Raw genomic sequence first — 16,834 nt, forward strand, 5'->3', positions numbered from 1 at the left:
TACAGATTAGTTAACTGAGGCCCAGAAAGCATTCAGATACCAGGTGCAGCCCATTATTGGCTGAGTGATCTAACCTCTCTGACTCTCCAGTTCTTATCTGCAAAGGACTGGTAGTGATACTGTAGCTACCAACCTGTGTCCATGCCCTGAAGGGTGCTGGGCCTCCGGGGAGGCAGCAACCAAGGGCAGATGTTACTCGCATTGATCCTGCTGCTCAGTGAGGCTAGAGGTCTTACCCAGAGCCACACAGCTGGTAAGGAACACAGTCAAGATTGACAGCAGCTCAGAAGGTGTGCGTGCTGCAGAGGGTTCGAGAGAGGGACAAGTCTCTACCCTGGGTGGGGAGGGAGCAGGCATGCCTGGCAGAGGAAACTATGGAAGCACAGTGGCACAGGAGCATGGGAAAGGCTGCAGGGAACCCCGGGACAGGGTTGGTGCCTGAGAGGGAGGCTGGACCTAGGCAGAAGCGGGCAGCCAGGGCTGGGACCTGCCCTCCTGGCAGCCAGGGGAGGGCCCAGCCACCCACCCATCCCTTTACTCTTTCATCATCAAAGGACTTGCCAGTACCTGCTTCAGGCTTCTCCATCCCAGACTCTGAGGTGGGTCGTAGGGCCATGTGCACTATAATTAAAGGAAACACTGTAGTACCTCACCCAACGTAAGTGGGCCCCATAGTCTTCAATCATCATGAGTTCCTAACCTATCCAGAAGTGTTGATGTCAGGGAGGACTTCCTGGAGGAGCAGGCATCTGAGCTCAGCCCATCTCATGAGGGCCATGGAGAGCTATTAGGCTTTAAGCAGGAGAGTGACTTTAGGATTGGCTTCACCATCCTAAAACTTCTAGATTTCACGGATCACCACCTTCCCCTGTTTCCCCCCCAATCCTTTTGTGGTTTAATTTTTAATGTTTAAATTTTTAATCCATTTAGACTTGAAAAAAAAATTTACATGAATGTTTTCAGACATACTCAAAAGTGGAGAGAAAAGTATGCCCACTACCCATCACCCAGCTATTACTCCTTAACTTTTGGGAACAGACACAGCTGCCAAATTTTAATTCTTTCAAGTAATATTAAAAAAAAATACCACTTACTATCACTGTGATTTCATGAAAAAAAGGACATTTTGAGCCAGCCTTTATGGCCTAGTGGTTAAAGTTCAGCACGCTCTGCTTCAGTGGCCGGGGTTTGGTTCTCTGGCGGGGAACCACCCCACCCGTCTGTCAGTAGAGTAGCCATGCTGTGGCGGCTCACAGAGGAGAACCAGAAAAACTTGAAACTATACACAACTAGGGGCCGGCCCCATGGCTTAGCAGTTAAATGCGTGCGCTCCGCTACTGGCGACCCGAGTTCGAATCCTGGGTGCGCACCGCTTGTCGGGCCATGCTGAGGCTGTGTCCCACATCCAGCAACTAGAAGGATGTGCAACTATGACATACAACTATCTACTGGGGGTTGGGGGGGAAAAAAAAAAGGAGGAGGATTGGCAATAGATGTTAGCTCAGAGCCGGTCTTCCTCAGCAAAAAGAGGAGGATTGGCATGGATGTCAGCTCAGGGCTGATCTTCCTCACACACACCAAAAAAAACCCAAAAACTATACACAACTATTTACTGGGGCTTTGTGGGGGGGAAAGGAAGATTGGCAACTGATGTTAGCTTAGGGCAAAAATTCCCCTGTAAAATAATAATAATAACTTTTTTTTTTAAATCCCTTTTCAAAGAAAGAACATTTTAACACACACATACACCCAGATAGAAAAAGACTTTAAGATGAATAAGCTCAACTTGGGGAGAAAGTTGTCTTTCCTTTTCTTATGTCACCAGGGCTCCATCCTCACCCGAGGGCTGGAGTGGGGCCACCCAGGCAGACGACATGCTTCGGAAGGGCCTGGGCTGGTGCTGGCTCATTGCTGGCTCTGGTCAAAACATGTTGAGGCTGGAGAGAAGGGCCAGATAGCGATCTCTAGAGGCAGATGAAGGTGGACCCGTTTTAACATGGGACATTTAACTCCTGTCTCATCCTTTTCTTGACTGCATCAAGATTCAGTCTGGGTTGCGGAGGAGGTGAGTATTTCCCTTCCCAGCAAAGGACTGTTGATAATCCAGGGGTTGGTAGAAAGAGGAGCTGCTGGGGTTGCTAATGATGAGGGCTGCCATCCAGCTTATGGGGAAAGAAAAGAGAAGGGGGCATTTGGGTCCAGAGAAGGAGACAGAGGCAGAGGAATCTGGGAGAAGACCTCGAGAGAGGGAACCAGCAAAGGGCTCCTTGGTGGGACTCCAGACCCGTGACCTGAGGGTATGGTCCAATGAGGGGGTCCTAGTCCTGTGAAGAGCCAGCTGAGTGGCTCTCGAGAAGAAAGCCTGCAGGGGCCACATGGGATCCAAGCACTACCCAGCTTCCCAACCACCCGGGTTTCTCCAGGACAAAACCTTTCACCTCACCCCCTCTCGGTTCTCCAGCATCCTACCTGACAGTGGACATGCCAAGGTCTGGCCATATGGATTTTGTTCAACTGCCCAGGGCAGCTGTAGACCAAGGTGGCTTCTGGACCCAGGGCAGGGCGGAGCTCCCACACCTGTCCTGGAGGGAGGGGCTGGAGGAGGGCAGAGCTGAGTAAAAGGCCCTCTGATAGGGTGGTTGAGGAGGGAGCCCATTACGAGGGAGACCCTCACAGGGCTCAGTTGAGGCGTGACAGAGACAGGCAGTAGTGGGTGTCACCCCAGAGGGGAGAGGCTTTGGAAGGAACGTAGAAGCCCTTTCGGCCACACTGAGTAGCACCTGGTAGCCAGGTAGTAATGTTTATTGGATAAAGGAAAGAATGAGAAAAGTTCTTGCTTTACTTCTTTTTCCCCGGAGCCTTGGTTTCCTCAACTACAGGTTAGGGGTGTCATCTCCCCAGCGGGGCTGTAGTGAAGTTTAATTGAGATAAACCAAGTTAACTTCACCCCCTCATTTAAGACACAGCTTGGGCATCACCTCCTCCAGGAAGCCCTCCTTGCTCTCCCATCTGAATATGATACCCTCTCGGTGCCCCCCAGGATATCTCAACACTCTGCTTTCGGAACCCCATGGCTGTGGAAACCGTCTGCCTCTATCACTGGATTTGGAGCACCTTCAAGGGAGAGGCTGCATCTGACCAATCTCTGGGTCCCCCAGCATGGGACTTAAGTGCAGGGCTCTCTGCGCACAGTGGGAGCTTACTGAAGGCGGACAGATTTACTCGGCACGTATTAGGCCAGCGGGTTGCCCCCTATTCTACCTAGCTGACCGCATGGCAGGAAAGGGTTCCGCAGAGTGGCCCCTGCCCACCAGATGGCCCCCCTAGCCATGCTCTATAGTGACGCCCAGGATGGTGGTGGAGGGGGGAGAGGAGGGCTGGAGAGGGTGACTCTGCCAGGGGTCAGCAGTCCAGGCCACTCCTTTCCTGCCCCTTGCCTTATCCCCGGCAGGCCCTAGCAGACGGGATGGCTGGCTGGGCAGAACGGAGCAGGGGTGCTCCCGGGGGACCCCCACCATGCATGGCTGGAAGGAAGGGCAGGAGAGTGGAGGGTCTCCGGGGGGCCCCCCCACGATGCAGTTCCTGCTTCTGAGTCAGCAAAGCAGACCCAAACTGCGCGGGTCGAGATTAGTGCGTTAACTAGCAGCTCAGGGCACTAACCTGGAAGGACAGGAACCCTGAGAGCTTGGGGCTCTGAGCCCCACAGGCAGCTCTGCGTGGCAGGGGACCCCACCTTGGGCCTAGGAGCTCTGGGTGCATGCTCTAGCTCTGCCGGTCCTTAGTGGTGTGACCTGGGCAAGTATGTCACCTGTCTGAGCTTTAATCGGTCACGGCTTCCATTTACCAAGGACCTGTGCTTGCCAGGCACCCACTGGGCGAGGCGTCCTCACGGGCGTCATGTCACGGAAGCCCTACCGCGGTCCTAGGGAACAGCACCCTTCCCTAACAGATGGGGCCACCAGGATGAAGTGGGGAAGACGGAGCTGGCCTTCCCAGGCAGAGCCCACCCCTCCTGTCTGCAAAGAGAGGTCCCCACCGGGTGGCACAGGCAGCCCTGGGTTGGCATCCAGGACTGGGCTTCCAGTGCTCACTGCTGCTTTGCACTGGTGGCAGGTCGCCTCGTCCCATGTCTGCACTTGGTCCCAGCAGTGGCAGCACCAGCCAATCCACCTGTCTCCATCTGTTGCCAGTGCTGACCCATGACCTCAGGGAACTCCCAGGCAATCGGAGGGCAGGGGAGGTGACTCCCCGAAGGTCTGTCCCAGGGAACCAGGTCCAGCAGACTTGTGCCCTGACATCCCCAGCTATGTCCCCTGGCTGACCAGTCTTGGAGCCCTAAGGGCGGCCGCCTTCCCCGTCCCCCCTCCTCAGCACAAGGCTGCAGGATCCCAGTATGTTCCGGAACCCATCCTGGAGGCCATCCAGCAGTTGGTTGACTCCCCTCCCTCAGCTGTTGCCACCCCTGCACTTGCAGGCCCTGGGGTGGGTCAAGGGTTCAATCTCAGGCTCGCGCCGGGAGGCCCTCCTTGCAGACCTGTGTGTTGCCTCGCAGGTGGAAGGTGCACTCAGCTCTACACGTGGTGGTTCTCGGACCTCCCTCCAACATTCCAATTGGGGTCAGATCCCTTCCAGCTTGCGTTTCCGCCCTCCCCTCCGAATGTGGTCATTCCTGCCTGGCTTTCAGAGCAGCGGGAGAAGAGCCGACACACCATTACTTGCTGAATCCTCCGTCTCCTTCCACAGACTGGGGACCCCCAGGGGCCGGGACCAGGCCTTATCTGTCTCCTCTGGTCCCACCCGAGTGGGCACCTGGTAAGCCTTGGGCAGTGCATCCACTGGGGTCAACATGGACAGCAGGGCCAGGAGGGCCCCCTGGCCCCCAGCACCATCTCCTGGCAGCAGCAGCAGCCCTGGGCTGGCACACACAGAGGTCAGACTGTAGTCAAGACTGGCCAGGTATATAATCTGCAGAGCCCAGCGCAAAATGAAAGTGCAGGGCCTCTTTCGCAAAAATTATTTAGAATCTTGGGACAGTAACAGCAGAGCACTAAATCACGCATAGGGCCCTTCCTTTTTTTTTTCTGAAGAGGATCTGCCCTGAGCTAACATCTGTGTCCATCTTCCTCTAGTTTGTATGAGGGTTGCCACCACAGCACGGCTGACGAGTGGTGTAGGTCCACGCCCGGGATCCAAACCCATGAACCCAGGCTGCTGAAGCGGAGCGTACCAAACTTAACCACACCACTGAGCCGGCCCCAATGGGGTCCTTCCTGACCCCATAATCAAGCACCCATGAAGCTGGCCTGCCTGCGGGCCTCTGCCCAGAGGTCTCAGCCCTTCCCTGTGGGGGCCTGATGGAGACAGACCCTGTGCCCAGGACGGCAAGTGCACAGCTCCAAAGGCCGTCCAGGGGAAGGCCAGAGGTCGTATTCACTCCGTGGGGACACTCAACGTGGACGCGTACATGGCACAAAAGAATGGCAGTGATGTTTTAAAAAAATTAAGTTTATAAATATTTTCTCCACTGTACAAAGTTTTCTCAGCCCCGCCCACCCCCATCACTGTTCACATTTCTCATGTTTTTAAAATCCCAACTATATTTTTTAAATCATAAAATATATTTTTTCTTTGTTCATATTTAAAACTATTTACAGGGGCGCAGAGAGGCCGGCGGGCGGCGGAGGTCAGGACGAGTCCGTGCAGGGGGACGGCGGGGGCGGGAAGAGGTGGAAGTAGCTCCTCTCGGTGGCGGGCGAAGGCGGGCAGCTGTCCTCCGCCGACAGGTACTGGCTGTGGGGCGTGGGCGGGGGCGGGTAGGGGTCTGAGTCCGAGTTCAAATCCAGGTAGTACTTGCTGGTCTTCCAGCGGCTGGCGCTGTAGTCGCTGTCGCACACATCCGTGCTGCAGGGCGTGGTCGGGGGCGCCATGCCTCGGATGATGTAGGGCCTGACGGGGACAAAGAAGGGGGGGGTGGGACCTTGATTCGGGGAGGCCCCCAGCTGTGTGGTCTCAACATCCCCACCTCTCAGGTGGGCGTGCCTGCACCCACCCTGCGGGGCTGCCAAGCCCCGGCCCTGGCAAGGACGGCAGCCCCAGGCCAAGGTCGCCTTTATGGAGAGCGAGGCCTTCAGAGCCTGCCTGGTTGATCTTGGGCAACTTACTTAACCTCTCTGAGCTTCGGTTTCTCATTGATAAAACAGGGAGGATGAAACAGCACCCATTTCAAAAGGGGCCTGTGAGGATTAAAATGAGATTCTGCATGGAAAGTGCTAGAAACAGACACCAGAAAAGTGCTTGATAACTGTTCCCCAGTATATCATCACCGTAAATATGGGAGACCAGTTGGCCTGGAATGGTCCCATCTTCAGTGAAAGCAACCTGACCCTGGAGATGTCTCCTGGCCGCCCTCAAAACACCTCCTGCACCCTGAAATCCTGTGTCCGGCTGCCCCGTGGTGTGTTTAATTAAGAGCCCCAGTGGGCGGGAAGGGGGAGCCACCACCCGAGGGCCAGCAAGGGGCACCTGGTCCTGAGCAAAGAGCAGCAGGAGGATCAGCCTCATAGGATCCCGGGAGCAGGAAGGGACCCCAACAGACAGTGGGGGGAAGAGGTATCAGAGTAGGACCGAAATCAGGACAGAACGAGAAAAGCGTGGGGTGAAGGGAGACTGAGGGGCCTGGCCTGGCTGGTGTGGATGTGACAGCCCTGGGGACAGCGGCTGACGAGGCTACTGGGGACAGACGGTGACGCTGAGGCAGTGGGGAGCCTCTGCAGGTCCCTGAATAGAGCAGTGACCCAGCAGAGCGGCTGCACCCACGCTGGGCCCCGGAGTTCCTGAAATGGCCACCAGGTGGCAGGCGGCGCCACGCTCAGAGGCTCCGCTACTCCAGGGGACCCCAAGGGAGGAGAATGAGGGGCCTGGGCCACTCCCAAGCTTCTGCCTCCACCTGGGTGGTCCACAGACATGCCAAAGCCCTGATCTCCACACAGGGGGCAAGCCTGGCCCAGGCCCACCCCCCACCTGCCCCGTCAGGTAGCTCCCTTGGGGGTGAGGAGCCCAGTGTAGCTGTGGGGTGGGCCCTGCTGGCTGAGACCACTGGGTTACAGTCAGGAGGTTCATGTCACCTACCCCAGGCTCTGCCCCGGCCCCTGGACACAGGCCAGCACCCCCAGATCCTGTTTCTGCTTAACATTCTCAGGTGTCCCCACCCCACCCAGGGAGGTGGGGCGTGTGACCCAGATACAGACAGCTTGAGGTGGGTGGGTAGGGGGCCTGAGCAGGCCTGTGGGCTTCCCAGGCTCAAGCAGGCCCTTGTAGCACATGAGAAAGGATTACCCTATCAAGGGCCCGCAGGGGGCCAGGCACCCCACCAGCACTCATGGGGACTTGGATTTGATCCTTACAGGGGCCAAGGCAGCAAGAGGGGGCATCACTGCCAGGGTCCCACAGCTGGATTCAAGCACAGTTCCCGGCGCCTGTGCATCAGGCCTCCCCGGAAGGTGGGCAGCCAGCTTGCCGTTCCCCAAGGCCCTCCTGGGGGTGGGGCCTGGCCGTGCCACAGTGGGAACCCCCTGGTGGCATCCTTCAAGGCCACATCTGCCCCAACACATCCCGGCTGACAAAATACCCCGAGAGCTGCTACAAGAGCCTGCTCAGAACATGGGACTCGGCTGGTTTCTGGTCTCAACAGCCAGGCCTGGCTCGCTCACGGGGCAGGCAGCCCGGTGTGGTCTGAGGGGCCAGCAGAGCCAGGGGGAGCAGGGCTGGGCCCCAACGCACACCCACCAGCGCCCTGGACCCTCCCCGGCTTTTCTCACCTAGGACCTGGGGACAAGGCCCCTCCTCTACCCCGGGCTTCTCTGGGGGGCTGTGGGGGCCTTTGTACCTGTAGGGTCTCGCGGTGGCGGGAATGTTTGAAGAGTAGAACATGTCCACGTTGTACAAGGAGGGGTCCGTGGCGGGGGACGGCGGCGGGTTCAGGATCTGAGGAGAGCCGAGCAAGGGTTAGGGTGGCCTGACAGACCTGCCACCGCCCGCCCGCCTCGGGGTTAACTTAATAGAGCAGGGGTCCCGTCTGTACTGGCCAACTCGGCTAAGCGGGCCCCACGCCTCCCAGGATCCCCCGGTCTGCGGAGGGGAAGCAGCAGCTGTCCCGCCCTGAGGGTCATCATGGGGACAGTGGAGAGAGCAGGGTGCCTGCAGCCCAGGGTGCCCGGCTCGCTTCCCGGGCACCTGCCCTGCTGACCCCAGTGACCCCAGGCCTGCACCCACACGCCTCGCCGTGAGCTCAGAGGTGGGACTTGGAAGCAGTCCCTGGACGCCCACACCAGCCCCCTTTGTGCTTCCCCACCCCAGCAGATGTCCCCACAGGCCCCGCGTGTCCACCTGCACAGTGACCCCTCACGAGGCCCCTCTGGGACTTTCCCGCCAACTCCCCCTTTGGACTTTTACTTCCTCATCTCCCCCCGCATGGTGCAAAGTCTAATTCCTATAATACAGGAGCCCCCGTTATCCGTGCGGGGTCTGTTCCAGGACCCCCAGTGGATGCCTGAAACCGCGGGTAGCACCCAACCCTATATATACTGTGTTTCTTCCGATTCATACACACCTGTGATAAAGTTTAATTTACAAATTAGGCACAGTAAGAGATTAACAACTCATAATAAAATAGAACAATTATAAGAATATACTGTAATAAAAGTTACCATAAATCTTAGCAACCTCAGCATAGAATTTTTTTCTTTCCTTACTAAGTTGAGAACTTTCACCTTTTCACTTAAAGGAAGCACTGTATGTACTGCTTCTCTGTGGCATATCCGAATTGCCAGCATCACTACTCTTACACTTCGGGGCCATTATTAAGTGAAATAAGGGCGACTTGAACACAAGCACTGCGATACTGTGACAGTCATCTGGTAACGGAGACGGCTACTAAGTGAGTGACGGGTGGGCAGCGTATTCTGCATAGATCCGCTGGACAAAGGGACGAGGCATGTCCCCAGTGGGATGGAGCGGGACGGTGTGAGATTTCATCACGCTACTCAGACTGGGTGAGGAGCAGAACAGACCTCAGGGTGTGGGAGAGGCAGGGCAGGGGGTGGTCTGCTCCAACAGAATGAGCCGGCGGGTAGTTACCCCTCAGTTCCTCAGCCTCCTCATTTGCAAAATGGGAGGACGACAGCACCCCTTTCTGGAGCTAGGTTAATGTGGCACATAGAGACTGCATGCATCGGCTGGGAGCGTGGGAAGGGCTTGTAAACCCAGCTTTTACTTATTGCTAGTAGCAGAAAGCGAGGCTCAGAGAGCAGCTATCCCCACCTTCAGATGCCATCATTTGGGTTTTAAAAAGTACATATGGGGCTGGCCCTGTGGCTTAGCGGTTAAGTGCACGCACTCCGCTACCGGCGGCCCGGGTTCAGATCCCGGGCGCGCACCGACGCACCGCTTCTCTGGCCATGCTGAGGCCGCGTCCCACATACAGCAACTGGAAGGATGTGCAGCTATGACATACAACTATCTACTGGGGCTTTGGGGGGAAAAAAAAAAGGAGGAGGATTGGCAATAGATGTTAGCTCAGAGCCGGTCTTCCTCAGCAAAAAGAGGAGGATTAGTTTGGATGTTAGCTCAGGGCTGATCTCCCTCACAAAAAAAAAAAAAAAAAAAAAAGTACATAAGAAACCACTCTGCATGACACCATATGAGGGGTACATGTCGTACATTTGTCGAAACTCACAGAACTTAACCGCACCAAGAGTGAACCCTAACGTCAACCATGCACTCTGGGTGATGATCATTTCTCATGAAGGTTCATGGATTGTAAGAGACGTACCACACTGGTACAGGATGTTGATAATGGGGAGGCCGTGCCTGTGTGGGGATGGGGGTATGTGGGAAATCTCTATACCTCCCTCTCAATTTTGCTGTGAACCTAAAATGCTCTAAAAAAAATGGTCTTAAAAAAAAGTACACATGTTGGGGCTGGCCCCGTGGCTTAGCCGTTAAGTGCGCGCGCTCCGCTACTGGCGGCTGGGGTTCGGATCCCGGGCGTGCACCGACGCACCACTTGTCCGGCCATGCTGAGGCCATGTCCCACATACAGCAACTAGAAGGATGTGCAACTATGACATACAACTATCTACTGGGGCTTTGGGGAAAAAAAGGAGGAGGACTGGCGATAGATGTTAGCTCAGAGCCGGTATTCCTCAGCAAAAAGAGGAGGATTGGCATGGATGTTACCTCAGGGCTGATCTTCCTCACCAAAAAAAACCAAAAAAAAAAAAAATTACACATGTAAAACTGGTGAAATCTGAACAAGCCAAAGAATATCACATCAATGTCCTAATTATGATATAGTAACATTGCTATAGACTGCATGTTCATTCCTCCAAAATTCATATGTTGAAACCTAATCCCAGTGGGGTGGGTTAGGAGGTGGGGCCTTTGGGAGGTGGTTAGGTCGTGAGGGTGGAGCCCCCATGATGGGACCAGTGCCCTTATAAGAAGAGACCCCAGAGAGCTCCCTCGCCCCTCTGCCATGTGAGGCTAAGACAGCCGTCTATGAACCAGGAACTGGGTCCCACCAGACACCAGATCTGCCAGTGCCTTGATCCTGGACTTCCCAGCCTCCAAAACCGTGAAAAAATAGTTTGCTGTGTAAGCCACCCCATCTATGATATTTTTGTTAGAGCAACACAAATGGATGAAGACAACTCTAGTCATGTGAGATGTTACCACTGGGGAGAACCGGTGAAGGGTAGCTGGGATCTCTCTGTATTATTTCTTACAGCTGCATGGGAATCTACAATTATCTCAAAGTAAAATGTGAAAAAATTACTCTTTGCTGGAAAAATTAAGTCCATACTCTCGTATACTTGCTTATGCACCAACACCCCTGGGAGAACACAAGAACACAAGAAACTAACCCCAGGAAGTGCCTCCAGGGGGGCTCCTGCTCAGGGTGGGGGCCCCTCTCTTCATTGCACATTCCATTGTACCTTTTGAATTTTGTACCACGAGCATAGATTACTGATGCAAAATAACGTAGCTAACTTAAAAACAGCTGGCTCCCCGAGGAGTTTCCTTTTGGGCTGTTGAAAATGTTCTAAAATTAACCATGGTGACGGTTGCACATATCTGTGAATATACTAAAAGCCACCGAATTGTACACTTTAAGTGGGTGAATTATATGGTATGTGAATTATATAAAAAACAGCTGGCTGGTCAGCGTTATCTCTTGCTGCCTATTAAGATCCCTCCAGCTCCCAGCAGAGCCTGAGGATGGAGAAGCCAGTCTCCTGAGCCTCCTGGTGTCGGCATGGGGGCCCAGGGGCCGTCCTGCAGGAAGCTCAGCCTTCCACGGGTTCCTCGTGCTTCCAGCTGGTCACGTGGGCATGCTCGAGTCAGGAGACAGCGGCAGCGGGGAGGACGAGCGGAATGGTGGTGAGTATTGTCAACTCCAGGCTTCTGGCTCTTTGCTTCCTCTGTCCCTGAACACAGTGAGGCCCCAGAGACTCCAGGAGCCTCAGTTCCCGTCTGTGAACCGGAGATGACAACCTCCGATGCCCCCTCCCTCGCAGGGCCTGCCAGGGTCAGGTACAACAAGGAGGGGGCAGCACCCCAGACGTGAGGGACACCCAGAAGGGCAGGAAGGCCCAGCCCTGGCGGGTGGGGCCTGTTGCAGACCCCAGAGAAAGCTCAAAGGCTGTCCTCACCTTAGAGGGGCATACCATCGCAGGAAATCAGGTTTCGAAGAATTAAAAAGCATAGAACCACGTTAAGCCAGACCCCATGTTTCCATATACCCTGGGTCCCGTCCGTGCAGCAAGCTCACTGCGGTGCCCCTGGGGCTGCGCTCTTGGGAATGGGGGTCTCCCCAGCCCGCTTCGGGGAGAAGGTCCCCGTGGTTACTTGTAGGGGAGCTCAGACACTGAGGGCTCCAGGGCCTCCCCCTCTGGACAATCATTTCCCTCCAGCGGGTGGCTCAGCCCCTCACCCCACCCGGGCTGCTGGAGGAGCATTTCAGCCACCAAGTCAGCCCGTGGGTGCCTGTCCTTTGGGAAACAACCCAGCTATCTTCAGGGACCCTGAGAGGCCCTTTTTGGGAAAGTTGGGTGTTCCTGACAAGGACACTGGGGGGAAAGCCCACACAGACACGCTGAGCACCCCACCACACAGGCCCCCAGAGGCAGCCATGGGGGCCCCTGCGGGACAGAGACCGCCACCTGAACACCGAGATGCCCGACAGCAGCCCTGGGAGGAGGCACTGTGGGCGAGACTTCCGCTCTTTAGATTTTTACGTGGTTTCCAGATTATCCACAATGAACAAAGAGCACCCTTTTCTAAACAGAAAACGTCATTAAAGAGAAAAACAACAGGGTCTGGAGAGGAGGAAGGGGAACGCTCCCCCCATTCTCTGAGATGGTGGGACAGCTAACAGTTCTAGAAATCCTGAGGTCACAAGAAGTGTCCCCCCCAAGTCAGCCACTGGTGGTGGGTGACCCCTGGCTGGCCAGGCCTCCTCTCGCCCCCACTCACCGGCGGGTACAGCGTGGCCTTGGTGCTGGATGAGCTGCTGGACGAGGCTCCGGTGACGTGGTTCCGGTCGTAGAGGGGCACCCCGCCCCGGCCCCCCATCAGGCTCACGGAGCCCATCATAGACTTGCCGCACGAGATGCCTGCGTGAGGGGACAAGGAGGGTCAGGGCCGGGGCGCCCCACACACGGCAGGCCCTCCTCAGCTCCTGCTGCCCACGAGACCCGGGTTCAGGTGGGTAAGTCCTGTCTGAGGTGTGTCCTGCCCAGCTGCCCGCCACGGACAACTCATGACACACCCACAAGAATATGGAAGGTCAAGTCCAAAGAGTTGACCCCACTCCTCCAAGGCCACAGGATGAGTCCTGGCTGTGCAGGACTCTGTGTTGAGAAGGATTCTGATGCCAAGCACAGGCTCAAGAAAGCCTGAACGCCGTGACGGATTAGTGATGTCTTCCATGTGCACAAGACGGGTCGTGGTAGCAGCATCCCCAGTCCTCTCTCCCACATCCTGCCCAGGGCCCTTGCACGTCCCGGCTCCTTACCTGTGAAGGGACCATGCTGGGAGCCGCCCGGGGCTATGAAGTTGAGGGGCACGTGGGGGGTCCCGCTGACGTACTCATGCGGGAAGGGCCCTCCGGCCCCTGCGTAGCGCTGACACACCACACGCTGGCAGACGAAGTAGACCCCGCCCATGACAAAGAGGGAGAGGATGATGCCGATGACAGGCCCGATGGCGCTGCTGTGGGCGGGGCCGTCGTCCGAGGGAGGCTTGGTGATCTCTGCCAGAGGACGGGGGAGGAGAGGCCGCCGTTAACCGACCGCAAAGGAACAGTGTGTCCCGGAGGAGCTGGTGCTGCCCAGGCCCAGCACCCGCTGACCTCACGGAGGGCGGGGAGGAGGGAGATGCTGGGGCTGGAGCGGCACCACCGACTGGTTGCCCCTCGGCCTGCCCGGAGCGCCCTCCCCCTCGCCCTCTCCTCCTAGCTAAGCTCTACCCACCTCCCCACCGCGGCCCCTCAACAGCGACCCCTCCACAGCAGCCTGTATTCTCAGCTGGAAGCACGTGCGCCGGATGCCCCCATGTGCTGTCTCCCTAACAGAGCCAGCCCAGGAGGCCCCCCCAGCTGGTTAGAGGAGCTGAGCACCAGCCCGCAGGTGTGGGGCAGGTAGGCGGGGCCCCGGGGTCTCCCAGCCTGTCTAGCAGTGGACTCCGCCCCCGCGTAGGGGCTGGGCTGACGGGTGCCCCAGGGCCCGGGCTGTCACCAGCAGGGCTCCCAGAGTCCCGCACGCCCGCCTGCCACAGAGGCGAGAATCCTGAAAGGCCGAAGTGGGGGCATCATGCGGGGTGGAGCGTGACAGGGCCTGGACTTGGGGCTCAACCAAACCCGCAAAGCCAGGAGCCCGCTCAGGGCTGCAAAGGTGCCCCCAGGGGTCCTTCTGGGCACCTGTGCGTGGGGCTGCCAGGTGGGGGCGCTCCTCAGGCTCGCTCCACTATCAAGGCCACTCAGGGCATGGAGGGCGTGTCTGGGCTCTCAACTTTGACAAAAGGACATTCACTTTCCCATCAGCTTGGCCCCACAATTCTGAGGGCAATCTACTACAGCCCCTCCTGCCGGCCACAAACCCAAACGGAGGAAAGCGGCTGGCTCCGGGGACAAGGATGAATACCCGCCTCGACTACTGGGGCCTCAGTCATGCTGCAGGCTGAAGACAGACACTGTCGGATTGGACACCTGCCCAGCAGAGGAGCGAGACTCGGACCCCCTCTCCTGCAGTATGAGCTCTCTGCCCAGGTCCCCCTGCAGTAAACAAAGTGGCATATCCCCAGACACATGGACACATTGCCACTTCCTGTCTGGGACTCCTGCCCCCTTCTCATCTGAATCAAAGACAGCCTTTCAAGAGCCACCGCCTCCAGGAAGCCTTCCCTGACTGCCCTGGCCCCACATCCTCTGGCCCCTGTATCCTTGACTGTACAGGCCGTGTCACTTGAGGGGCATGCAGCACATGTGTGTGTGTGCAAGTACGCATTGCACCTCCTCAGCCAGACAGCAGGCTGCCAGGGAACGCCTCCCACCCTCACCCCATCAGGGGTAATCTTGCTGCTGGGTAAGGTCTCTGGGCAGAAGCATGATGTTTCACTCAGCCCTGGCCTGGCACAGCCAGCCCCACCCACCAATGCCTTCTCCAAAGGGGCCTGCTTCTGTGCCTCTGTCCCAGCCGGAATGCCCCACAGCTCACAGTCCCCTTCTCCCCGTCCCAGCTCAGCCCACAGTCGCCTCCACCTCTAGGAAGGCCTCCTTGCCTCCCCACTAGGCCAAACACTCCCGACCTCCCAGCCTCCTCAGTCCCGAACACGGCCCCCAGCCATTTCCTCCCTCTCGACCCCACAGTCCTGAGGCAGGACCCCAGCACAGCGGCCCCCCATCGGTGGGAAGCTGGCTCACCGCACATGAGCTCGTCGGAGCCGTCGATGCAGTCAGGAAAGGAGTCACACTGCTGCTTGATGAGGACGCACTGGCCACTGGCGCAGCGGAACTGGTTGGGTAGGCAGATGGCTGCAAGGAGGGGCCTTGAGTTCAGAGAGGCTGGAGGGCGCGACGCGGCCAGGGGCACTCAGCAGGTGGCCGCCAGCCAGTGCTCCCCACCCCGCCGCCCCAGACCCAGCAATCAAGGTCTGGGTTCCAATGCAGAGGAGACAAATGAGACCTTTTCTACAAGGGATCATGGCAAATCCCATCTTCTCCCTCCCCCGGATGACCCTGTCCCAAGGCTGATGCGATGCTGGGGTGGGCCTGGCAGGGCAGAGACCCCAACAGCCCCAGGAGGTATTCATCAGGCCCAAACACGGCCAGGACTAACGCAGCCCTGCACCCAGGCTCTCCCAGGTTACGGGGGAGGTGACGGCCAACCAGGGGCAGGTCCACACAAGTGACCCACGCAGCTCACGGCCTTCTGGAGGAGGAGGCAGAGAAAGGCCGGGTACTGCCTGCTGCCTCCCATCCTCCTCCCAGAAGCCGACCTGGAAGAAGCTACAGCCCCACGGGCAAGGCAGCAGCCTGGGGGGCTCAGCCATCACCCGCCCCCAATACTTGTTATCCAAGCTCCCCACCTGCCTGTCCCGGGCGTCCTGCTCTGGGAACTGGAGACAAGGGGACCCTGTCCTGGCAACGAGTGGGAAGATGTGCTGGTGACCAGCAGGGGAGGAGGCTTCTGAGACAGAGGGTGGAGCCCAGAGCTGTACCAGGGCCTGCTATGGGGCCGCTGCGTTTGCTCCAGGAGAAACATTTAGAGCAGGAAGAGGGAGGGGATGTCCCTAATCAGGGCTCCTGCCATCCCATGAGGTCACAGCCCAAACGCTGTGCTGGGGCAAGGTGTACGGCAGGGTACCGTATGGCCCTTAAAGCCTAAATACTTACTATCTGGCTCTTCACAGAAAAATTAGCTGAAGAGCCAGACAGTAAGTATTCGAGCTTTCAGAGCCATCAGTCTCTATTGTGACTCCTCAACTCTGCTGTTTCAGCGCAAGATCAGCCACAGACAATACGTAAACGAAGGAGCCTGGCTGAGCCCCAATAAAACCTTGGCGGTGGCGGTCTGGATCTGGTCCTCAGGCCGCAGTTTGCCAACCCCTGGTCTACAGTCTCCACCCAATTCTCGAAGGGTCTGTGAGCTGGAAAGACTTAACAACTGTGGCTTTGTAGAAACATCTGAGAAATGACTCCCCAGGCCCTCGTGCTCCACAAAATGGCTGCTCATCATGAATGGGGACAGGGGTGGTGACGACATAGCATCTCAGTTATCTAAGAACAGCACCGTGTGGCTGTGGGGGAAGCAGCTAGAGGGACACATTCACAGCTCAGTGGCACTCACAGGGAGGTGGTGCTGACAGTATGTGGCAGGAATCAATGGAGCCACGTCGTTTATAAAATGAAAACTCAGAGAGGGCATAGGTATGTATGCTTCACTGTCAAGGTCTGAATGAAGATCCTGCTGGTCAGAGTGGACCCAGGGTGACTAAACAAATCTCTTTGTAACTTCTGGTTCAATGGGTTGCCAGAAACCACCCAGGCATCATCCCACAGCCTGCTCAGTGGAGGACAGCACTGCCTTTTGGGATGGGGATTTACCTGGGTGTAAGCCACCAAAATCGAGTGGACTACTGGATCTGCCTTGGGTTTCTGTAAATCTCTCGACCAAATGAGGGAAGGAAAGACTGACTCGCATAGTCTGCCTTCAAGCCAAACTGCTTGGCGGGTGACTCTGGGGTGGACGGCAGGGTTTTTCCTCATTGAGCCTAA

The 16,834-nt window shown here is 57.0% G+C and overlaps 1 protein-coding gene across 3 annotated transcripts in view; it reads right to left on the reverse strand.

Annotated features, from left to right (window-relative positions):
* Positions 1 to 5,487: 5,487 nt before the first annotated feature.
* LRP5 (LDL receptor related protein 5) overlaps positions 5,488 to 16,834 on the reverse strand; it is a 109,917-nt gene continuing 98,570 nt past the window's right edge. For all 3 annotated transcript variants that reach the window (XM_087422526.1, XM_087422525.1, XM_087422527.1), the window contains 5 exons: positions 14,981 to 15,091; positions 13,076 to 13,312; positions 12,535 to 12,674; positions 7,886 to 7,983; positions 5,488 to 5,946 (listed from right to left, as the gene is read on the reverse strand). In XM_087422526.1, coding sequence (XP_087278652.1) covers positions 5,685 to 5,946; positions 7,886 to 7,983; positions 12,535 to 12,674; positions 13,076 to 13,312; positions 14,981 to 15,091 — 848 coding nt within the window. In that variant the 3' untranslated portion in view covers positions 5,488 to 5,684. The remainder of the gene's footprint in view (positions 5,947 to 7,885; positions 7,984 to 12,534; positions 12,675 to 13,075; positions 13,313 to 14,980; positions 15,092 to 16,834) is intronic.

Source organism: Ceratotherium simum, chromosome 34 (genome assembly GCF_057802395.1).
Source record: "Ceratotherium simum simum isolate JZ-2026a chromosome 34, ASM5780239v1, whole genome shotgun sequence".
Taxonomy (NCBI): domain Eukaryota; kingdom Metazoa; phylum Chordata; class Mammalia; order Perissodactyla; family Rhinocerotidae; genus Ceratotherium; species Ceratotherium simum.